Below are 25277 nucleotides of genomic sequence, written 5' to 3' on the forward strand. Positions count from 1 at the left end.
TCATTAAAGTCCTGGTTAAGGTCAGGAATAAGGTTATGGTTATAGGGCTAGGGATAAGGTTAGGTTTAGGGCTGGAATACAGGGCTGGAACGTCTATTACCGCGGGAGCGTCATTCACTGGATTCCAGCCATAACCCGCCGCGTACCATAAGAACGCCGAAGGTCTCCTTTCGCGTTCCTCAGGAACGCCGCGGGACGTGACAAAACGTCGAAATGTTACGCCTCGGGAGTGAGAACGCTCTGTCACAGTCCCACAAACGACATCTGACTTTTATACAGTCTATTCTGACATGGTATAGGCTATGTTTCCTCCTGGCGAAGCCAAGATTGCAACAAATAAGGATGAGAAGTGTACAAATAACTTTTGACCCTTACACCATTGTCACCACCATCAATCACCAGCCACATGGAAATCCTGAAAACCACATGTAACGTTCTTTAACAACGAAACAATTTCCACGGTGACAGTGATTGATCTCATTCAAGGTGCCTGTCATGAGTGTTACACTTAAGAGTTCTGTAGTTTTGCTATTTTGTCTGGTGTCTAATTCTTTGTGACCTTATGGGCCCAGGTTCCCTGTCTGTTCCGATAAGTAAATATCCACCATGTTATAGGAGCTAAAGGACAAAGTTTACAAATAATAAAATAAAATATGGCGAATTTGAGCGAGAAGTACCAGAAAATTACACAGGACAACGAACATGTGTCGTGTGTATTTCTGTTTTCGCTGGAGATGTGTTGTTCTTTACAGTTTTTCACTACTGGGCTCTCTCTCTCTCTCTCTCTCTGCTGCGCACGCGGTGCTACAGAGACAGGACGCGAGGGCACAGGCGCGTGCGCTTGTTGTGCGCTCTTTGTTTTATTGACATGCGGCTCCGTCGAATCACTTAAAAGGGGTCCACCTTTAAACGGAAACCTAGCCAATCTCCGGGTCGGAGAGGCGGGCTTTATGCAAATGTGTTGGCAAGGGAGACGCAGCGGTTCATTCATCTGCTTCCAGAGAGAGAGGTGAGTTAACGCGAAGGTTATTTTACATAAGGGAACAACTGTTTTGGAGCAAAACACCGCCGCGAGAATAGCTGGAAAGAAAAAGAGAGGCTTTTGTTTTCTGGCTGAAAGGAGCTTAATCTTCTTCCACGCGTTACAGGGTAAGTGGAGGACATTTATTTGGCATATTTGTAAATACTCTGTTTTCATCGTCATATTAACGTGCACAGGTGGTAGTGAAAATGTGTCAAATCTGCCTTTAATTTCTAAAAAAGAGATTAAAACAAGAAGTCATGGACACTATTTTGCTGTTGGCTATTATCCAGAAAGGATGAACTTAACTCTCTCCCCTGTTTGTATCACTGTGATAATTTGTCACTGCAAATGAATCAAAGTCGGTGTTTTAGGTAGACTGGACTGTATTTGTTGAGCAAATAGAGCTTCAAGTGTTTTGCTCAAGGACACTTGGGGCTGTAGAGGCAATTGAACTTGGGTCCACGTTTCCCTGTTCAAAACAAAAGAGGCACTCTGGTGATGACAGCAGTCATTATCACCCTGGCGTTTGTTACATTGGGTGAGTCATTTTAAAAGAATATGCTGTTTTCTTCTGCCTTTACCTGAAAATGCAGCTTTGGGAAGTCAGAGCTAGGATGCCCTTCATGCTTTAGGAGCAATAAGTGGCTGAACAAAATAAAGCTCACTCCGTGTTTCAAGACTGAAACTGGACTCTGACTATGTTCTGTTAATGGCTTGATATAAGCATGGTAGTTGCATATCCTGCTGTTTTTAGCAAATACATGGAGGCTCTGACTGCCCCCTGAGTGGATGGTTGCGCTAAATGTAACTGATGAATATCAGGAGTCAGTGTTTGTGTGTTTGCGAGAGAAAACTGTATCCATGAGTCATTTGTTGCTGACCTGTGAGAGTGCAGAGTGAGGCAGATATGGGTGATCAAAGCAGGCTGAGCTGGTAGTTTAGTTTTATCTACATAATTCAGTCCTCTGGATGATACCAGGACAATCAATAAGACCAGCTTTAAATGAGTGTGTGTGTGTGTGTGTGTGTGTGTGTGTGTGTGTGTGTGTGTGTGTGTGTGAGTGAGTGAGTGCTTGTTCACATCACTGGTGGCCTCCTGGGCTTCAAACAGTCAAATCACATGCATCAAAGTATTGCACCGTGTGTTTCTATCTGTATTTCTATTTCTATGATAAGTCTGCACATAATTTATGGTGTTTGAGATAATTTTAAAAAAAGCATTATTACATAAAAATAACAAGACACAAGCACATCTGTGATGGTATGGTTGTGGCAGTGACAAATAATTTTGGCTTTGCAGTCCTTTGGCTGCTGGCCTTTAACTGAGGAGCAGCCGGTCCTTAGTGCACGACAGGTCTCAGACCCACACGGTACACTTTCACTGCTCTGTTTTTGTGTTTAAGTTTAAGATTTGAGTTTTTTTAATGCACCGATTGACTGGCCAGGGGCTGGGATCGTCCAGTTTCCAGCGTGGTTGGCCAGGACCGGTGACTAGCCAGTCAGGCTCATCTGTGTCCCATTATGAGCCATTTTGTTTCATTCATGTGCAACACACGTACAGCTGCACAGGTAAATAGTTGTGCTAACACTCACAGCCAAATGCCAACATAATATTAGTGTAAAAGTTTTATTGTAACTGGAGTTATAAAGTTTTCCAAAGTAAACTGTCCAGAACCACAAACCTAATACAAAACTTAAATCACCATCGCCCTGGCGAACATGGACATTTTAATAAGCCAACAAAGGCAAAGTTGCTAAAGCTAAAGCTATCCAAAGCACAGATTCAAACCAGCAGTGTGGGATCAACAGGTGTGAGGAAAATCATGGAGACAAGTACAAAAGGGGCGATGTGGTAAAGTTATAAACATGCTGAAAAATAATGTAAGTAGCTGACTTTTGTTCTGTCATATAAACGCTGTGGGAGCTTTTGTTTGGTAAGGTAGGATGTTTTGGGTAAAGGTGGGCATACAGAAACATACATTAGCAGAGCAGAGTAGTGAGAAAAGATCCCATAAGTCGCTGGAGTTTGGGAGAAGTTGTAAAGATTAATCACTTTTTATTTTGAAAATTAAAATGCTGCATTAAACATAATTTGCTTGTATTTGCTTTTAGTTATAGAAAATCGATATCAGCAGATCACGAAAAACAGAACTTCAAATTGGCCGGGAAAATGACCGTTGGAGAATCTCTGCTGTTAGCCACCAAGACCCAGATGTACATGGATGTTGTCATGGTCTCTAAAAAAATGTCCCATTACTTCTAAATTTGTTTTTCAGGACTGTGGAAAGATTTTTGAAAAAAGAAAGGACACAATCTCATAAGTGAAAGTTAGGGTTGCAATGATTCATCCTTTTCGAGTTCCACTAGGATACACATACCCTGACTTAGGCTAACTGCCGATAACAAGGACCAGTTTTATATTACAGTTTGTAATAAATTGGGAGCCATTCTGTATTTTTAATATTTAAAAAAAGGTTTTAAAGTTTTAAATTATATTTCGGTCTCATTGTGTGAAGCATGGTGAACTTATTAATACAGGCCTTTGGCCAGTCCAAACCTATGGCTTTTAGAGGTGTTGAGGTGAAAGTGTGTTCTTTCACTTTTCAACCATTTTTAGCTGGAAAGAGGCTTTTTATCCTTCATGTTTTGACCATTTCTCAACATTTAGATGCAAAGTCATCTTCTGCAGCTTCTGTCACACAAGTTTTTGCTCACTGGGTATCAATTTATGGTTAAATTGTCTTTAAGTATGTAAAGGAAAACACAAAATATAACAGTTAAAAATATCTTGAATAATGCTGTGAAGCTCTGGCATTTCACAATAATTTCCTTATTTTCTCAACTATTCTTTTTTAGTAATTACTGATTTACTTTTATTCCTCGTATTTGTCTCCTTTTAAATGCAGAGAAGTAAAATAAATTCATACATTTAAATTTTTATGATTTCAGTGTGACCTGCAGGTTTGTTCTCCCACTGTATTTAGAAGTCCGCTCCATTGAGCGACATGGGACTAACATTAGCATAAACACTGTATGCTGGAAGCCTTGTGGCTTGGTTTTCTATGCGTGTGCAGCTCCTGTCGGTGTAATGTGTAGGTGGCTCGGTACTTTTGTTCAGATTAGCAGTTTGGTTGCAGTATCATTCGTTACACTGGTAGTCATTCAGTTGCTCACTCATAGTTTAGAAATGTATGACTTAGCTTAGTGCCAGTTGTTGCTACGAGTTGACATTCGACGGTCGCTAGTTGTGATAGGATATTCAATAATTTGCTGTGTATTGAAGAAATTATTGGCCCTTTTGCCATTGGCTTCTTTGGTCCTGTAGAAGAAGATCCGTCCTTATTGGTTTTTCTGGGAATCGGTGTACCACTAATGGATGGCTAAGTAAGCATCAAACATGTTCAATTGAATGGCACAGTTCCATAAATCAGCTCACGGCTACAATAGCTAGCTTTGAATGAGCATCAGAATAGCTGGGTGCATCCCTACGCCAATAACCCCAGATCCTAATCTGGTGAAATACGGCAAAGGCCACCTTACAAAACATCTGATTGGCTCCTGCATCCGGTTCAAAGCATTAGGGGTATCCTGAAGTTGTATTTTTATCTGTCTACCATCTTCGAACATGGCTTTCATTTCGATCTTAACTACACACTTGTAATGTTTCGTGACTGCATCTTACATGATTGTTATGTTTACATCACCCAAAGTACTTAAAAAAGTCCAGTAGGTGTCTCCAGGGCCACATGTTGCCAGGATGACTTGTGGAAAGACAGAAAATTCACAAGTTGAAAACGGTATCAGGTACAGTACTGTGGCTGATTGCAAAACTGCCATGTTTGTTACTTCGCTTCAGAGCAATCCATAGCAGGGACATTTATTTTGATGTCCTTGTACTCATTACATAATAGCAGCAGCAGGCTGTTCCCTAAACATTCGGTAGGTTGATCACCTGATCTTTGCAGCATTGTTAAACACAGCCGAAGCGCCACTGTTATTTCCAACAGTGGGTGGAAAGAAGCTACAGTTACACACAACAGCTGACTGAGTGACAGATCACTGGAAAGGAAAACACATTATTATCGTTACATGCTCTTCCCCCCGGAAAGAATGACCTATTGATCCACTTTCTGTGTAGTACAATAATATCAGCTCGCAGGAACATGTTACACTACAATTTCCTGTATGTGACTGTTCATTTGAATGTGTTGTTTGTTTTTCCAGTGTCCTCTTTCCCCCCCTTTTTTTTCATGTCCTACATCTGTGGATAAAAGATGCACTGACCCCCCCTCCCCACCTCCCCCCACACATCTCCCTCTTTTTTATTCTCTCCCCTTGTATCACTTCCATTTTGTTGTAAGCCTGTGGCCAGGTGTACTGTGCATCTGTCTCATGCATCACTGGCTCAGTGTGTGCTTTGTGTTTGTGAGGGCAGCTGGCATGAGCTGCTGCATGCGCGTCTCTTGACTGATTGATTCGTCCATTCCTGTCTCGTGCTTTATTAGCCAGGGAGGCAGATGTTGCGGTAGAAAAAAATTACTGTGGCAAGGGAGTGGGGGGCACAGTCCTAGCTCCTGTCTGCTTCTGAATGGATGACATTGGCTGTGGGAAAACAAAGGAATGTTGAGTGAAGGAGTTAGGTATTATTGATGAATAACTAATGAACACCCACAGTTACTAATGGACACCGCTGTTAGAGGCTCCCTCCCACACTTTAAAATAAGCAGTTTATGTGAGCCTTGATACTAAAATTGTCCTTAGTTGTTAAAGTGTCTGACTCCTCTGTCTGTCAGCCATGTGATCGTCTCTCATCTGGACACAAACTTTCTACCTTTATTTTCATGTCCCTAAAAACATTTTTTGTGCACTTGGTCTCATAGGTGCTGATTAATTTCTGTGTACAGGAAATCAACGATCTCCACTTCAATCCACCACGTTGGTGGTGGAATCATGAGTCTTGCATGTGAAGGTTTTTTCCCTTTTTCATCTGTGAGTTATTAGTTATGTTAATTTGTAATTAATTACCACTATAAACTGTCTTTTGGGTCACACAGGCCTAGAGACTGGTTGGTGACTGCCTGTCAAATAGTGGTTGCTAGTGAACAATGTAAATTCTCTCAGTGGTTGCCAGTTGGTTGCTGTTGGATGAAATTAATCACAAAAAAGTATGCAGTCCACTGAAAATATTCTCGTGATCGCTTTGATCATCAACAAATTGTTCAGATGCTGACTTGTCAGCAACAACTTGCCAACTGCTCTCTAAGCAACAGTAAGACTGTGAATAATGCGATGCAAACTGGAAGTAGGGACCATTTTGTTGTGCCTTTTGAAATATTTTGGTTCAATTGTAAGATAAAATTTTTACTTTTAATATTCTCTGTTTTTGGTCAGACTTTTTCAATCGGGTAGAGAGTAAATGGCAAGTGTTTGCAGATCTGTCAGTATCTGCCATGCAAGCTCCAGGCGATCATGGCAATCTGCTAACGACCAATGCAGTTGCACTAGTCCCCTTATTCCTCCAAATCTGTCTAACTATTTCACAACTGAAAGAATTAAATTAAATAAAATTTTATTTATATATCACCAAATCACAACAAGAGTCGCCTTAAGGCGCTTTATATTGTAAGGTAGACTCTACAATAATACATACAGAGTAAAACCCAACAATCATACGACCCCCTGTGAACAAGCACTTTGGCGACAGTGGGAAGAAAAACTCCCTTTTAACAGGAAGAAACCTCCGGCAGAACCAGGCTCAGTGAGGGGCGGGGCCATCTGCTGGTTGACTGGTTGGGGGTGAGAGAAGGAAGACTCATAGGGGAATGTATGATTTTCTTTTCTACCTTTTTAAATGTTGGAATATTTTTATATGAACCTATCAATGAGGAAAATGACTAAGGAGGTATATATTGTGATATTCTGAGTTAGCGACAATCTTTTAAACAATAATTTGGCCACCGGGTACAGTAATGCCAATATTTTATATAATTTAATTATGAGGGGTTTTTTTTATATCTTTTGCTAAAACAAGAAAACAGATACATCTTGAGTATTACAAGTTATTCATCACACTGTTTTGAAACAGTTAACTAAATGTAAACACATTCAGCAAAAGTCCGACATATCAGAAAATGTATTTGTTGATATTTGCTGATACCAGTCAACAATGCTAATATCAGTTGATGCTGACATCCATCTGATTCAGTGGTGTACCCCTAAAAGTGACAGGCTGAAATGTGTTCACCAAGTATGATTTCCATACAGTTATCCACTATGAATTATTTCTTGTATCCAAACTTAGAAAGTGTCTACCTTTAATAGTGGACAGCCATTCAGTTTAGTTTGTTCTATGTGGTTAAGGTCTATGCAGATGTTTCAGGCTGAGCTAATTTTAAACACTTTATATTCTGATAATTTATAAAACCGCATGTTTGTAGGAGCTGTTCTCTGATGACCACACATCTAAAAAAAGCAAACAGCTTTTAATAGTTAAATATGAATTAAAATTAAAATTTAATGTGATTTATTAGCAAAGTAGGTAGTTAAACATAGTTTAACACACACAGTTATTTCTCAGAGATATTATTCTTAATCTTCTTCATCTTGCTTGTTTTTTTGAACACAAGATGGCAGTGTCCTATGTCAGCTTCCAGTGAGAATTTTGGTACCTAAAAAGAGAGCTGCCTCAAGAACCTCCAACAAAGTCCAGTTGCAAAATACGCAAGAAAGTGGTTCCATCGAAACATGAAAAGAACAAACATATTTCATCACTTGAGGCAAAAACACCATCACATACTATCAGGTTATAAAGACAGACAAAGGGGGAAATATTAGCCACTGGTGACATATGGCCCAAAAGTAAACAACAGTTTCCATATAGACAGAGGGCCCGTTCTTCGTACGTCGCTTACTACATCCAAGATCAAATGACACATCCAAGATCAAATCATCGCGCTAACTCTGAGCTCGCTATTCCGGTTCCCCGAACACACCTGTTGTTGACGATTAGTATAGCTGGATGAAGTAATGTGAGATCACTGGGTGGCCCAACAGGGGCTACGCATCGATAGTAGAAACATTGATCGGCAACCCTTTGATTGGTCGGCGAAAATGTCGAAGGAGCGCGCTCGGTATTCTTCGGCAGCAGAGCAAGAACTCTTGAGTGAGGGATTTTAGGAGTTTCAGAGTCTAATTAAAACGCAAGGGAACACTGCAAAGGCTGCAAAAGCAAGGAGAGAGGGCTGGCAGAAAGTTGCTGACAAATTAAACTCGTAAGTAATTTAATAATAACAATAATAATGGAGTGGATCTATATAGCGCTCTTCAAGGCACCCAAAGCGTTTTACAATGCCACTATTCAGTCACTCTCACATTCACACACTGGTAGCTGTCACAGCTGCCCTGGGACAGAAGCCAGGCTGCCATATCGCGCCATCGGCCCCTCTGGCCAACACCAGTAGGTGGTAGGGTAGATTTATCATATCACACTATATTATCCAATATTATATTTATAGCCGTGGTCTCCCATCTTGATTACACGAAGTAATTTACAATTACTACTCTGAAATCTGAATTACATCTGTAATAATCACATACATGTAATAGAATGTTAATAGTACATTTCCCTTTTTTAGGAAATGACCTGTATGTATCTGTGTGACATCAATAAAAGGATCAAGTGCTGCATTATCTTTAGTTACATTGATGTTATTTATTTATGGTACAACAGTGGTAAAATATCGCTGTTGCTTTCGTATACATGAAGCGGAAATACCTGAGTGGCCGCGATCTAATCCTGTTTACATAAAGTAAACCTGCTCCCGAGCAGGTTTACGCTTACGGCTCTGTTGCTATGACAGCAAGTCCCGGATGGGCTTCGAAGAACCGAACGATCCAGGATCACGCGAAATCGTCAACAGTCAAATCCGGCTAACTTACTTAGCGAGGTACGAAGAACGGGCCCAGAGAGAGAAGAGAGAGTACAAACCACAATATTTATCCCCAATATTTATAAGTTGCTGGAATACTTAAGACAACAATTATAGAAATAGACAACAATTAGTGCAGCAGTCAGAAATGAATCATCCAGACTTCAGAAAATGTGCAGCAATTGTGGCAATAAATAAAATACTGATCTTTTAGATATGATGGTTAAAGGTTAGATGAGAAAATGATTCATAAGGGTACATGCACACAGCTGTTTTGTCCCCTGTGTTTCTCCCCAGGCTTTCCTAGTCCTAAATTAGCATTTGAACAGTGTTGAGGTGAGCTGTGTTTCTATAGCAATCTGTCCTTACTGCAGCACGTACCATGCTATGATATAACCTGATATGGAGATTAAATATGAGACTATATTTGTAGGAAACAACATGTCCTTTTATAATTGTAAGAAGTCATTTTGTGCCTTATATAAGAGACATTAACCTCTGCAATCCTGCTGTTGTGGGCTGTCTCTCCCTCAGTTTCTCTCCAGAGACGGAGATGTACCAAGGCCAATACACCTCCGCCGTTCGTCTGTGCCTCAGAATTTGCATTAAATGGGATTAATACCACTACATTAACTAAGTGCAAGATGAAATAGTCATTTCTGATGCCACTTGAAGGTCCCAGGGTTAATAACTTTTCTGGAAAATCCTGCTTACTAATAGTTCTTCTAAGATTTAGCTATGTAATGACTCTCAAAGATCATGGTCTGGGTTCATACCTCAAATGTTGGGTGCATGGTTTTAGTTCATAGCTCATTTTAAGGAATAGAGCTAGCATGCAGCTAGCTGACATTACATCTCACACTTTTCTACTGTCTTTTATAGACAGTATAAAAGATGGCTGTACCCTTGAGCTAAGCATTTTTGCCACTGCCATCTTGGTTTTTTGGAACCAGATCTAACAAATAAGTGACAGATCTCACTGTGAAACTGTGTGCTTATTGGTTGATAGATTTATGCAGGGCAAGAAGTCTTTTTGCAACTACGAGATTTGTTTCCTTCGCTAAATATCATGCCTCTTTAAGGCACTTATATGTGGGCTTCACTTTTCAGTCCCAGAAGCTACACCCAACTTTTATGCTGTCTGTGTGTGGGCATTATCAATGTTTACATCCTGTTATGCTAGCCTTTTTTCATGGGTAGATGGACGTTTCCTTCCGGCCAGTGGTACGACTGAAGACCTTTCACACCTGAAGTCTGTGTGAATATTTTTTGCATTAAATATTTTTGGGACTCACCTATTTTTAATACAACCGTTCACACCGATCACGTAATTTCTCAGGAAGAATTTGCAGCATTTATAAAAAGATCTGACCAATCAGTCACCTGCGTTCAGCCATATGTGTACTGAGTAAGTGCGCATCTGTCTCATTTCTCTCTTTGAGAGACAATAAAACCAGGAAATATCATCTGAGGCTCTGGATGAAGAGCTGATAAAGAAAAAAAAGAGAATGCAATACAGGTAAGTGCAAAAAGGCTGCTGCAAGGAAAAAGATACCACTCTGATTGGAAGGACGACTAATATGCTTGAAAAGTTTAAACACAACCATGTCGTTATTCTGAAGCTTATGTCAAAAAGGGCAGCAGAAAGCACAAATAACTTGTCAACTTTTCACATAGAGGACGATTAGCCTTTTCCCCCCTCCTCTAACATTTCATCATATGACTGCATGAGAATTGAATCAGTTTGGATGTTTTCCACAGTGTAATGGCCCTCTCTTCACTTCAGCAATATCTAATCAAAACACATCAGCGTCACGCGGGATGTGGAAGACTCTGGTACATATTTAGATTTTCAATAAAATCACAGATCCAGCTCATATATCTGTCAGCCATTTCGTCAGGTCCAGTTGGCAGAGGGACTATTTCGATTGGCCGAAAGCCTCATTCTCCATCCCGGATGGTGGCTTGGCAGTGAGCTGGGCAGCTGTTGTCAAGGCGACATATTGTTCAATTTCATTTTTGATGACTTGGTCTGCTGCCATAAAGACCATTCTGGTTGGGGTTTCTCATTCACATATCAATAGGAAGGCAGTCCATGTCTCATCAGACATCTCTGTCTTCTTTTATTCACTTCCTTTGCTTTCTCTATTGAAAAGACACACACACACACACACACACACACACACACACACACACACACACACACACACACACTGGACCGTGCAGTTCATAGGGAGGCTGGTATTGGACTGGTATGTGATTGATTGTTCCTCTATTGCTGCTACGGTCCATCGTACTTTTTCCACTCTCACAAAGGTTATTGCCACTGCAAACACTGAGCACACACACAGACACACACACAGACAAAACTAAAGACTGTAAGAGAGCCCAGCTTGCCATTTTTGCTTCCTTTCCAACTCAATTACAGCTTTTGCCAGCTAATCATTTTCAGTCGCTGGGACACCAACACATTGTCCCCTCTGGGATGTGTTTGGTTAAAGCCAGCCCGCATGAGCCTCATCATAATGACTGTGTATTCACCCTTGTTTTGTTCCTTGTGTGTAGTCTCTTGAGTGTCTGTGAAGAAAAATATTTGGACTCCATCGAAGAACTGTGTGAATTCAAATAAAGTATTGCAGTGGCACGATAAACAGCATCCCCATATGATATGGTCAATGCAGGCACTGAAGGTTCCTCTGCCTTTATTTAAGTGAAGCAAGAGAGCGATCAAAACACAAAAGAGAATTAGAAAAAAACATTTATATGTAAATGTAAATGAATAAATAAATCTGTTTTTTGGGAAAACAATCGGCAGCCACGAAGGGTGAAAAAGTTTCACTAACCTGAAAACTAAAAAACTGCAGTTTCTTGAATGACCACTGGAGGCTGTCTCCCAAAGCTAGTCAGTCTCCATAGAGACGCCCAACTAAACAACACTGAAAAGCATGTTTACAGAGCAGGACAAAATGACTATTGGTTTTAATATTGGGTGAATTAATGTTTTTCATATTATTCTACTGCAATAAAAATTCTTCTATTATTATTCTTCCATTGGCATGGCTGCTTTGACTGAGGTGTGCTGGTACAGGCAGCTGTAGCTGATTTCAGCATTGGATACATAGAGTACCAAATCTGGGCATTTTGCCTTGCATAGCAGCACCTGTCACGAATCGGCTGTGCGCAGCAGGCAGTGTACGACCCAAACGCAGACTCATAGGCGGAACATGAACTCAAAACACAGCTTTATTTGCTGAGAATGGAAAATAACAACAAAAACATGGGGAAGAACACGGGGAAACACACAACTGTGAGGGAGAACGCAACACTGAACGGAGGGAGGCAGAGGATTAAATACACAGTACAATGATGAGGGAACAGAAAACACATGGGGAAGGAACACAGTTGACACAAGTTAGACATGACGAGACCAGGGATGATAAACTAAACGCACTGAACATGGAACATATGACCTTCACAATAAAACAGGAAATGAAAGAACGCAAGACTGAGAGAGGAGTGGAGGAACAGCAGATGAGAGGGGACATGATGGGCCGGGGGACGCAGCGGTCACATAAACACAGAGAGACACAGGGCAAAGACACAAGGGGGAACCTAATAATCCAAAAACTAAACAGGGTCTGTAAGAAACTCCAAAATAGAATAACTATGACTATAAATGAACCTGAAAATAAACCATAATACAAAATATTATCAAAACACACACAAATGACCCAGAACTGTGACAGCGCCATCCTGTTTGGGGCAACATCCGACACTTCTAACTTGACTAGTGGTAAATCTGAGGTGTACACCAGTTTAGTTGCATAAAACAACTACTCTGACATAGGGCTGTTCGATATAACGATATATATCGGATGACGATATAAAAACATCTATCGTTTCATTTTATGTTATCGTTTGTTTACGATCTTTTAAACTGTTTACAGCAATATTTTTTCACTGTTTTGATGGTCACTGTAGAGGCTATATTCATTTCTTAAAGTTCTCTCTTTCTCTTATATTTAATATAACCACACTACGGACGGCCAAGCGCCTGTTTTTATGCGTTGACGTTAGCAACAACGACGGTAAAACCATCGCGTGTCCGCTTGTTTATTTTCCACATAAACCTTTCACAATAAAGCTCAAGATCCTGTTGAGACTTTTCAAAATAAACTGAATCACGTGAAATAGTATGCAAAGTATTGACAGATGAGAAGCAAAAAAGAGCCATCAGGTGCTAAAAAATAAACCTTAGACTCTAACGTTAGAACAGGCTTTTCCCTGCAGCACGCCGTGTAATAAATACTGACAAAGAAAACGGCGGCCATTAAAACTTATGTCTAAAAATGTATAGCTTCACGCATCGGTTAAATGCAAACTCAGGCAAATTATTTAAAAAAAATAACAAACATGGATGGATACCTTTTCAGGATTTGGCCTGCTGTGTCACATTCTGATATTCTGATCTAGATTATACTGCAGAAAAGATGAATCACTGTCATTAAACAGAAGCTGAGGTTAATGTTCTCAGTCGAGGTTGAACCCCCCCCCCAAAAGAAAAGAGTTTGGTTGATATGCATTAAAGAATAATTCTCTCAGTGTAATGTTGACCCAAACACTAAAACTGACTTGTAATCCCATCACTGTCACTACTACAGGAAGGCCTTGTCAAATAAGAAAAGCTTATTTCAGGGCACTTGCTCAAACAGCTAACCCTGTTGGTTTTCTTGGGTGTACAGTTTCTTACTGCCATCTGATCTCACTCTGAGAAACTTGGAGTGTAGCGCTTCAGTCATACATCAGTCTCCCATAGTGCTGTGAATTTGGGAAAAAGAGGTACTGTGGACTCTTGCATGGTTTAACAGTTTATCCAGTCAGATAGATCATGCCATCATGCTGGGGAAACACACACACACACACACACACACACACACACACACACACACACACACACACACACACTGAGTGTTACTTAGTGTTTAGTATCAGTCTGACAGCTGGAATGAACATGCATTAAGGCCCCTTCAGACTCAATAAGAAACACGTCTTTCTCTCTTGAATGGCTGTTGGGACAATTTTCTACAAGCTCTTCTTATCTGCCTGACATCTCACATCTCTCTCCATCCTCCCATCTTTATCACCTTTTCTCTCCCCGTGGTTCTCCTTCTCTCTGTCTGTTGTCTTCTCTCTGAGAAGTGTGAATCCAGATTGAGTCATCCGCTCCAGTCTTTTCTATATGGAGCCTCTTCATTTTTCTTCTTCTCCTTTTTCTCTTCTGTCATTTTCGTGTCAGCGTGTGAGTGTCTGTAAGGGTAAGATTGTCAGTGTGTGATAGACCTAATAGGTCTGTGGTTGAAGCCGACATGTTTGCGTGTCTGTTTGCGTGTGCGTTTGCACTGTGTGTTGACGTGAATGGAATGTCGAAGACGTCATCATGCAGAACAACAGCATGTTGCCACACCAACTGATCTTTTAGCTAAGAGCTACAGAGCTGACTTTCTGGGCTGTACACTAGAGGGAAACAGCAGCATTTAGGCATTAAAACATACTCATATTAGTACATTAGGAGGTGATGCTGATTTCTCATTGAATAGGATCCTTTCTTAGGTTGTTAAGGATTTATTATGTCCCTCTGGAAACTGGTAATCTTGGATTCAGGATTCACTAATTGATCTGACTTGAAAATTTAGAAAGAGCATTGTCTTTGCTTGCGAATGACATTCTCCATGGGGGTTTAGCACGTTGAGGAAAATTATTTGGTTGTTTGGTTCACCTTGTGTCTGCAGATGATGCTTTTTCTTTAAGTGACTCCCTGGTAACCAGCGGTTGCTAGATAAAAAGTATATTCCACTACAAGTTAGTGAGTGGTTCCTGCAGGTTGCTGGCAGTCACTAGTGTGAAATTGGTGAAATCGTCCTTGCAATTGCTTTGGTTACTAGCAGGTCACCACAGTAACCAGTAGTTTGCATGGAAGATGCTGACTTATCTCCATCTCTCTGGAAACTAGGATGGAAACTGCAAACTGCAGTGAAACGATGATGCAAACCACAAACCCAGACTGTTCCACTTCAAAGTAAAAGTTACAGGTTTTGAAATGTGTCGATTGGAGCTCAGTCGCAACTGTGAAGGTGAACATTGTTCGGTACTGGTTACAGCTTGGAGAGTAAGTTGCAAGGGTTTCCTGAAAAGTGGGTGTCTCCCTTGCAGACTTTTAAGGAGTGCATTAATCAGCTGGCAACTAAACAAATCACAAAATATTTTTTGGTGCATCACCTCTGTGACACAGCCACAACGTCTAGGAGCCACTCAGCAAAAAAAAAAGCCCAAACAAAGTAGGGCTGAACGATTATGGAAAATAATCTAATTGCGATTTTTTGCCCCAATATTGCGATTGCGATATGCGATTATTTTTTAAGGTCTTTGTCTTCTGTATTATTAAACAAAGACAAGCAATACATCATATAGTATGGCCAATACTATATTACATTAATTTTAAACTGTTCTTTCCTGGAAGACAGACCTCTGTTATGATGACATGAGGTGATGCATGAATTGATGACTGACATTTTTATTTAACTTCTTCAATCACAACAGTATATTTGAACATACACAATAGTTTATTTTTAGCTTACAAACATCTGAGCATAAAGTGCTGACAAGGAACCCTGGTGTAAACATTAAAATGAAAGTCAGTACAATGTGCAGATTGCAGAAATATACATAAAAAAAAATCAGTGGCTTTACCACACTCAGTTTTTCGACATCTGTGAACTACTAGACAGTCATTCAATTAAAAAATAATATTAAATAAATAAAACTAATAAATAAAAAATACACACATCTTACTGATCTCTGCAGTCAGTAACATTACACATAAAGTGCAAACATAATAGCAATTGTATAAACACACACACAAACACGCCTTTAAAGTTTAAAGGCGTGAAATTGGACGGTCTAGCCTTCTGATTAGCTAATCAGAAGGCTAGTTCTGATTAGCGTCACCGCTGTCTCGGTGGAGTTTAATAAACTCGGCCGTCTGCTTCTTGCTATCTAAAATATAACCAGACACTGGTGTAAATTCTCGACTGTCTCATACTTCTGTTTAATAAGTTTTCTGTTTGACGTTTAGTCAGCTGTGTGAAAACCAAGGAGGAACCCACCCGGGGGATTAATAAAGTTTTATTTTATCTAATCTAATAACTTTAATCTCAGCCAAACCGATTTACTCACGAACAAACAAAACACTGAAAAAAGCCCAACAATAACATTTTTAGGTTGTCTAAGTGACTTATATATTACGTTTAACCCGAGCAGCGAAACTCCGCGGTGATCTGAAAATGATGTGCCGGGAGTTGTGCCGTTCTCGGCCGCATCAGTAACCCTCGAGCTCCCGGCTAGCTGTCGAGCTGGTGGGTAGCAGACGCCTCTGAAAACGTCGAAGCACTTTTGCAAATATGGGATATCTTGATAAACCGAGCAGATATTTGATGTTTACACAACTACTTTCTCGCCTGAAAATATGTTAAAAGTTTATTTTGTGACCCAGAAAGATTAGTATGAGTAATTTTAAAACTTAGTAGCGGCCGCCATTGCTGGAAACTGGAGTTTGGCTGGGCCGCGCTATGAATTCTGGGATATGGTAGTAATTTGGACAGCCTTATAATCGCAGTATAATCGCAGCCTTTGCGGTTAGAAAATTGCACTTGATCATGTCGCGATATTATCGCAAATGCGATATATCGTTCAGCCCTAAAACAAAGTGCAGAAAATTAAAGTCCAAACCTAAAGATTCTCCAACTGCCACACCTCCAACTTCCTAATGTGGCCTTTGTATGTCTGTTAACCTCAGATCAGTAACAACAAAGGAAACTGCATGGATTGGAAAGATGCAGGAGACATCAGACAACACTGCGTATTATTATTGTAATTAGTATAATATAATTATATTCTAATGATATTTTGAGAAAGTTTTGGCTGGCCAGATTACAAGATGAGGAACTGACTGGAGAGGCAGCTGAATACTTTATTGTTATTTATTGTCACAAATTATAAATTTTTATTAATTTATTTAAGGAAATGTTGTTGTACCTTTTTTCAGGCGCACATATGCACATGCACACTCCCCGCGTCCCTGCTACCCGCCACAATCACAAACTAGTTGTCTAGGAAACACCGTAATTCCTGTTTAACATGCTGATGAAGAGTAACGATTTCTGTCTCAGTGTGCAGCTGTGTCATCCTAATCCACATTTGGTACCATTTTTGCGGCAGTGTTTCTGTCTCTGTGTTTGATGGGCACAGGTGTTGTTTTGGGCCAGGCACCGATCTTTGATTGATCAGTTATTTTGTAGTTAGTAGAGCAGCTGACCGCAGCAGCAGACCTTTTTAAATCACTTAAGGGGGAAGTGAGTCCGGGGTGTGGAGTCTGTATTTCATGCATTCTTATGATCGCATTTTTCTTTCTTCAAGTACAAATGGCACAGCCTTAAGCCCTCACATAAGCCTAACTAAGGCAGACTAAACAAAAAAAGGACATGGACACCTATTAATCTGTGTTCTCAGTCTTTCACATTGGCTCTGCAGAAATCTGACTTATTTGCAATGAAAGACGGCCTAAGAAAAAAGAAACACTGTAGCTCTCCATAACGCCCATTCCCGAAATCTCTGCCCCATTAGATCTCTGCTTCTGTAGGATGAGCTCAGAACACGAGAACCCGACCTCGAAATGATTACAGTGAACCCTAAAGTTGTTTGTTTTTGTGAGTTGTCAGCCATATATATTCTGATTCTTCTAGACGGAATAAGAATCCAGCTCGACTGACTAGTTTTTGCTTCTTGCCGTCTTTCTCTGGAAACTCTATTATCTGCTACATTTGCTTCACTAACAGAGGGATAAAAGCTCATCTTCCCCAGTAGGACCTGAGAAACAACACTCCAACTCTGTGGATTGTGTGTGTGTGTGCGCGCCTTGGAGCGTACAATCCAAAATAAATTGCTTGTGGCATAACTTGTTTTTTGTTGTCTTTGCTACCTTAGTCAGTGATGTACACATTTGCTCAATTAAACACTGAGTCATTTAGACTCAGACCGTTAAGAAAAAGTGTGCATATTCATTTAATGAACACCAAACTGACTATACCTTACTTTTCTGAAGCTAATTAAAGGTTTGTGTGTGTGCTGATCTGGATATTTTGAAGGTTATTATAAGTTGCAGAGATCTCTGTCAGTTGGTTTGCATTACTCAGTGTTCCCTACATAATTAATATTATTATTGTTAATACTTGTTTTTGTTATTTAAAGTGCTTTGCACAGTGGAAAAACTCACCTGTTCTCACATGAATGTAATGGCAAGGAAGTACTGAATTTTAGATGGCAGTAGGAGCGTGGATCACTTATGACTGAGCAGCCCAGACGTTACTTTCAGGTGTTTCAGGTGAGAGCAGTGCACAAGCACCACCTATTATTCATGCTAAGCTGTATCTCAGTTGCAGTACCATGTTTTATGCTTGTTTTAGCTGCAACATTTTTAATGTTATAAAAGGAAACAGATAGCTTGAGCTAGCTTTTAATAGAGAACGTGGGCATGCTGAGCATGCTAGCTGCAGAGTGTTACTGCAACGTTTTGCCGATTTGAGATACGGGACTGAAATAATCTGGCTAATTTGTTTTTTTGTTGCTGGTTTTTGTCAGTTAACAGTCTTCACATTTTATGTTGTGCATTGCTTATCGCTGCTATTCTTAGTTGTTGTGCTTACTCAAGTTTTACTGGCTGATGCAAATGAGCTCAGAGTAACAGCCAACTGCCAGCTTGGTAACAGCAACGCAAGCTGATGGTAACGCCAGACAGCCTGTTTTGTGTTATAGATAAATAAACACCACTGCACTCCTACAGTGATATATGACCAGAGTGTGCAGAGCGTCCATTTGAATGGAAAATTATGGAAGTGGACATATCAACGTGTTTAAGCTGAAATATTGTGCTGTTTCAAGAAAAAAAATATTTGCTCATCAACACATCTAAAAGTCAGCAAAAACCTGCATCTACAAATCATGGAACAGTTTCAGAATAATGTTCGTTAGCACAACATTGTGAAGACTTCAGTATCTCTTGTGAATATATCATCATGTACAGTACTTATTATAATCAAAAGATTCAAAGAATCTGGAGGAATCTGTGGGCTTGCACTTCTGAAAAGCTATCATCAATGCTGATAGGTATACACGGGGTTTTAGAGAAACATGCTCTCACTGAGATGACCCTTTTTTCAGAGAAGGCCTTGTATATTTCAGCAACACAATGCTGAACTGCATACTGCATCACTTACAACAGCATGGCATTATAGTAGAAGAGCCACTGAGACTGCAGGCAGTGGTGCTGAACTGCCTGCAGTCCAGAGGTTTCAGATTGAAAACAATTTGAGAATTGCGAAATGCAAAATAAGTTAAAATGTGACCCAGGACTGTGGAGCAGCTAGAAATCAGGACAGAGCAAAATTTCAAAAGTCCAGCAGCTGCTGTCCTCGGTTCCCAGATGTTTATGTACTGTTAATAAAAGAGAGAATGCTACATGGTGGCCCTTAGACACGTTGCTCCATTCAAACTCAAAATGACCTCATACTTTCTTTAAAAGTCTTTTTTCAGTATGTTTTCTACATTCTGTGTAAATGAAACACAGGTTTATGAGAGTTTACATTTCATACACTGTCCCAATTTTGGTGAAATTGGCGTTGTAGTCTAAAGGTTAAAGCAACTCTAAACTAAAAAAGTCAAAGGTGTCTGCATTGCTGAGTATATGTAGAGAGGAGCAGTAAAAGGTTGTGATAACACCTCAGTGTCTTCAATTGCTCCTACAATAATGAATCCTTTTTACAGCCTTCCTTTTCTCTTTGACAGCTGTTAAGAGAATTCCTTTTTGCTTTTTAACCTGCTAAGATGACAGCCACCCTTTTCAAAGCGGGGTAATGCTAAAACAACCTGTCACCTATTGAAGTCCCTAATTACTTTTTCTCTGCACTACAGCACTTTCACCTTGTCACAGCTATGCAGAGTCTAAAATATTTCTGCAGTTTGCAGTGATTTGGGGTTCAGCGGCCTCTTCCTGTATGACTCACTGCTATAAAGTAAGACAGGATGATATTTCAGCCATTACACTGACCTCACACTCTGAGGATTTTGTGGCCACTTGGCTGTGGCAGTATTGGCTGTGTCCTGGTGCCAGAGTGTGAAAACTGTCAGACAGGGCCATGAGTCAGGAATGGCGTCATGAAGGCACTGCAGTGGTCCTCTGTGGTGTGAATATGTGCTCGGTGATGGGAGTAATGGGCCATTTTATGGCCAATATAGTGGAGATGCTGTCATGCCAAGTACTTTGCGACAAATAGATTAAACAGCAACATAATTAGCTACCTCTTAAGTGGGTCTCCACGGATTTTAACTCCACACTTGGACTGCTGCTGGTAGTCCTTGTTTGGTCTGCAACCTCTTTGAACTCTTTATAGCGGCATATAAACGAGTCCATCTGCTGCATGTTTCCTAAGAGTGCTAGAACTAAGTGCTAAAGTCACATATACACACATATATTGTGCAAATCTCTGTTGCTTTATTGTTAGCATTAAATTTCAGCAGCTCAATTGAGGCTAGAATAAATGACAGCTGCAAGTGGTTAGATTGACTACAAATTTAATAAAATCTTCTTTTTAATTCAGGATATAAACATAATAGCCAACCCAGTATCACTGCAGAACAGGTAATAGACATGCATGCAGAACTTGCATTACTGCATGAAGAACTTGGATTACCATCAGGGGGAGATAATATATTTAACCTCCTAGGACATGGTGTCCACATATGTGGACATCACATTTTGGGTTATTTAGACCAAAATACTCAATTTTGCTCTACAAGGGCCTGATATCCACTTACGAGGACAATATACTGCTACTGTTCTATCGAAATTTTAAACGACTATCCTCATATGTGGCTCTCATTTTTCTAAAAAACAAAAATCAGGTAAAAAAAAAAAATCTGGTCAATCTGGTCATTCTTTGTTTTTACATTCATATCAAAGAGAAATAAAAGATGCATGCCGTGGAAGAGTTCGGGTCTTAGGAGGTTAAAGCCAAGAAGTTGGTAGTGAGCAGAAATGGTTAAGCTAGGTGCTTAAATGCATATACTTGTAAATCCCTCTGCTGTTACTGCAGCTTCCTGCAACTTCTGCATGCGGGTACATGTAACACTTTGGACAGGCAAAGTGTGGACACTATGGACTGCCATGTGTATTACATGCTTTACCGCAATATTGGGTTGTAATAGTAATATTGGGAGAGCACTAATTAACAGTAAACTGCAGTGGTCCCAAAGCAGAGCCTTGGGGCTTTTTTTGTTGATTTACCGCCTGTACAACACTGAATTGCCTTATTACTTCAGTACATGTGCCCTATACTATGCAGTGATTTTATTCAGGGTACATTTCTGTTATCTAGATTTACTTAACCTAACACTGGTGATCAGGAGTCGGGAGTCGTGTGATCAAGTGGTCGCACGAAGCTGGTTATCAGCTCAAATATTCAAGTAAAATGCAAGACGGGTGTAAAAAGGATGAAATAAATGCCACAGTTCTTCAGTTAATCTGGTGATTAACTGATAATACAAATGTCATATAAGGTGAGCAAATATAGTGTAGGTGTTCTGTTTTAGGATCAGATATTAAGGCTTATATAACATTAAAATTGTTGTAAAATTGTTTGGTGCCAACATTTATTTCTGATGCTTATGAGGGAAACACGATATTAAGAACTTTAGACCTTCTTACCGTTCATGCATAAAGGTCTGAGGAGTCTACCAGGAATGGTGACGCTATTTTCTGGAGAATTGATTGGTCATCAGTCAGTGATTTCATACATGTTGATCCCTAATCTAGATCTGCTCTAGAGCAGGTTAGGTTCACAGCATAAATTACCATGGCAAATTATCCTGATTAGAACTGAACCACCTTCGTAGGATTAACTGTAAAGTTATCTGGATAAGCCAAAATCTGTCTTCACAGGGCTTCTGATCTAAACTTAAGTCAGAGTATTAAACGTCATTGATATAAACTAAAAGCAGAAGTTCCAAAGCATTAAATCTAAAACCAAACAGGAATAATATAAATATTTAGATAGTAAGACACACTAAGATGAATGGGATCAAATTGTCTTAAAAAATAATGATAAACTTTTTAAGCAAGAGGAATATAAATAAACGATTACTGTGTGACAGAGCGCCATGCTAAGATGATTTATGTTGACAGGCAAAGCCACAGGAAGGCAGCAGGGCTTTCTCCGAGTTTGGCTGTGTGTAAGTAATTCCTCGTTTGCATCCATCCTCAGAGACCGAGCTTGTTGCAAGTGCTCAGGGGCATCACTGCTATTGCTGTTGTTTCTGCATCACCTGTGTGGTCACCCTCCCGCTCTCTCTCTCTCTCTGCTTCTCTTCAACAGAGGTGAAGCATCATGGGGAAACACAACAGCAAGCTGGCTCCAGAGGTCCTGGATGACCTGACCAAGAGCACTGAATTCAATGAGGCAGAGCTCAAGCAGTGGTACAAGGGCTTCCTTAAAGACTGTCCTTCTGGCATTCTGAACCTGGAGGAGTTTCAGCAGCTCTATGTCAAGGTGAGAGTAAGCCGTCTCAAGCATTGCCTCCTCATTCTCTCCCCATAGTTATATAAAGAAAAAAAGTTACATCTGAGATGACTCATAGCATTGTTGTGCTGTTACATAGAAAGCCTTTGTTACTGAGGCTGACTAATCAATTGTTGAGTGCACATAAAGGAGGAGGAGCCTGTATTAATGCCTCTGTTGCTGCCTAAAACTGCCTCCAAAAATATTTGGAGCTTTCAAAATGCCACAGTGCCGCAAAGAGGCCTGCTGATTTTTCATTGGTTGGATGGGGAAAAGATATTTTTAAATCAATTTTGCATATCCTCTCAGGCTCATTCACTCCCACTCGATTTTAAAGGGCACAGAAAACAACTGCAGTTTGTACGGATAATCTCTCCAAAGTTCTGCTGGCAGAAGGAGGAAAAAAATCCTTTAATAAGCAGCGTGTCATTGCTAACAGGTCTTCCGTGGGTCTCTTACAGCCAGCTACCGACATCCTTTAAAAAATATTTTGTTCTTAGTCAGTGCTGGAAAGGTAAATGCTGTATTTGCAAATTGCACTTTGTGTGTACGTGGCCAAAGAAAAAAAAAAGAAATGAGGCTAATTTTCAAGCAATTAATGCTTAAAAGCAGAGCTGTAATTGCTGCTCAGTATGTTAGTTTGATGTACAGTTTAGTCTATGTATTTATACACTGACAGTTGTTATTTTAGCAGTTTAGTGAAACATATTAAGAGTTTTATGTATATGAGGGGTTGAGTGCAGACTTCAGGTTTGAGCTGTTGAACAGAAGTATTGCATTAACTGTATATTTGGGGCTCTGTGACTTTTGTCTTCAGTAATTTAAATTTATGGCTGAGATCAGGTTGAGTTTAGGTGACTCTTTTGACCGCTGCAAAATATTCAACTCCTTTACCTTCAAACACTCGTGGGTTTCATCCAGTTTGTTTGAATCGCTGTCAAAGGGTCATTACTGTGAGGTGACACCTTATTAATTCTGCTGCATTTGGCTGAATTTTAGCTTTGGTATTGGCACTTACAGATTGTACCACATCAACCTCCTAACTTAAATGAACACGACTGAAAAAAAACAAGAAGTGAACAAAATATACTTTTCTTCACTTGGAAGGATCCTGTGGCTCTCCATAAAGTTTGTCTTCTGTGGATGTCCAGCACTTGCACTTTACATTATTTTATCATGGTGGTTTTACTGCACCCAGGATACTCCACACTAGAGATTTACCCACTCCTAATGTCCCTGCTGTCTCTCTGATGGACTTGTCTTGTTATGGAGCTTTAGGGATGTCTGTTTTACTTATGCTGAGAGTGCATTTGATTACAGCAGTGGCGTCCAGACAAAAGTACTACACTATCATCATAGCCCAAATCTGTCTATGTAACAGACTTTGAATGAGTTTACTCATTGAGATGTGCTTTTAAGCCCACATTCATGATCTACCTTTAACTTAAATAGGTTTCGGTATATAGCTAAAACAATGTTGGCCTTGTTACCCAAAAAAAGTCATGTATTTGATGTGACTTATTACTTTTCTCAAAGGTAATGCAGTATGTTGCTTAGGGCTGTTTGATATAACGATATATATCGGATGACGATATAAAAATGTCTATCGTTTCATTTAATGTTATCGTTTGTTTCGTGGTGTCGCAAAATAAACGGTTTACGGCAACATTTTTTCATCCTTTTGATGGTCACTGTAGTGGCTATATTAATTTATTCTTTCTCTCTTTCTCTTATATTTAATATAACCACACTACTGACGGACAAGCGCCTGTTTTATGCATTGTGGTTAGCAACAACGACGGTAACAGCATCGTGTGTCCGCTTGTTTATGTTCCACATAAACCTTTCACAATAAAGCTCAAGATCCTGTTGAGACTTTTCAAAATAAACAGAATCACGTGAAAGAGCAGATTATTTACGGATGATAAGTAAAAAAGAGCCGCCAGGTGCTAAAAAATAAACCTTAAACTCAAACGTTAGAACAGGCTTTTCCCTGCAGCACGCCGTGTAATAAATACTCACAAAGAAAACGGCGGGCGTTACAGCTTATGTCTAAAAATGTATAGTTTCATGCATCGGTTAAAACACTCGACTCCAGGTACACGACGCGCAGCTGGAAACACTTCCCGCAAGTCGAGCTGCCCGATATTCACATAATTTACAGAAAATGTTGCATTTTTGTGATTTATATCGTTATTGGGACAATAGAATTCTTATATGGGGATATGAGATTTTGGTCATATCGCACAGCCCTAATGTTGCTTATTTACTTGTTGGAGAAAGTTGTTACATTACTTTGGCATTAGTCCGTAAAAGTAACATGCTAGTACTTTTAATGTTTTATACACAGCACTGGCTAAAGCTCAAAAAGATGAGTCTGTGTCCAAAAATATACACAAATACAAAATTTTACAGCAAATTTATTTATTGAAATTTAAAAAAAAAAAAAAAAGCATGATTTTAAACATTAAAATAATGTAAAACTAAAGTGAGGAATGTAGGGTTGGTTAAACCTTTAGGTATTTTTTAGGGTACTGAACATATTGGTTCTACCAAGTAAACAGTGAGATTAAATCAGTCAATTGCAAATTACATGATGGGTAAGCTTTTGTCACCTGACACTGTCACCGTTGTTTTCAGAGCAAGTACAGTGTAGAAAAA

General features: G+C 39.8%; 1 protein-coding gene across 2 annotated transcripts in view; it reads left to right on the forward strand.

Moving 5' to 3' along the window:
* The first annotated feature begins 1005 nt into the window (after positions 1-1005).
* Positions 1006-25277, forward strand: part of LOC101485669 (visinin-like protein 1) — a 32106-nt gene continuing 7834 nt past the window's right edge. Inside the window, exons 1-3 of one of the 2 annotated variants that reach the window (XM_076879172.1) lie at positions 1006-1149; positions 22244-22290; positions 22434-22607. In XM_076879172.1, the coding sequence (XP_076735287.1) occupies positions 22446-22607 (162 nt within the window). In that variant the 5' untranslated portion in view covers positions 1006-1149; positions 22244-22290; positions 22434-22445. The remainder of the gene's footprint in view (positions 1150-22243; positions 22291-22433; positions 22608-25277) is intronic. The other variant, XM_004563694.3, reaches the window with a different exon arrangement.

This window comes from Maylandia zebra, linkage group LG22, assembly GCF_041146795.1.
Source record: "Maylandia zebra isolate NMK-2024a linkage group LG22, Mzebra_GT3a, whole genome shotgun sequence".
Taxonomy (NCBI): domain Eukaryota; kingdom Metazoa; phylum Chordata; class Actinopteri; order Cichliformes; family Cichlidae; genus Maylandia; species Maylandia zebra.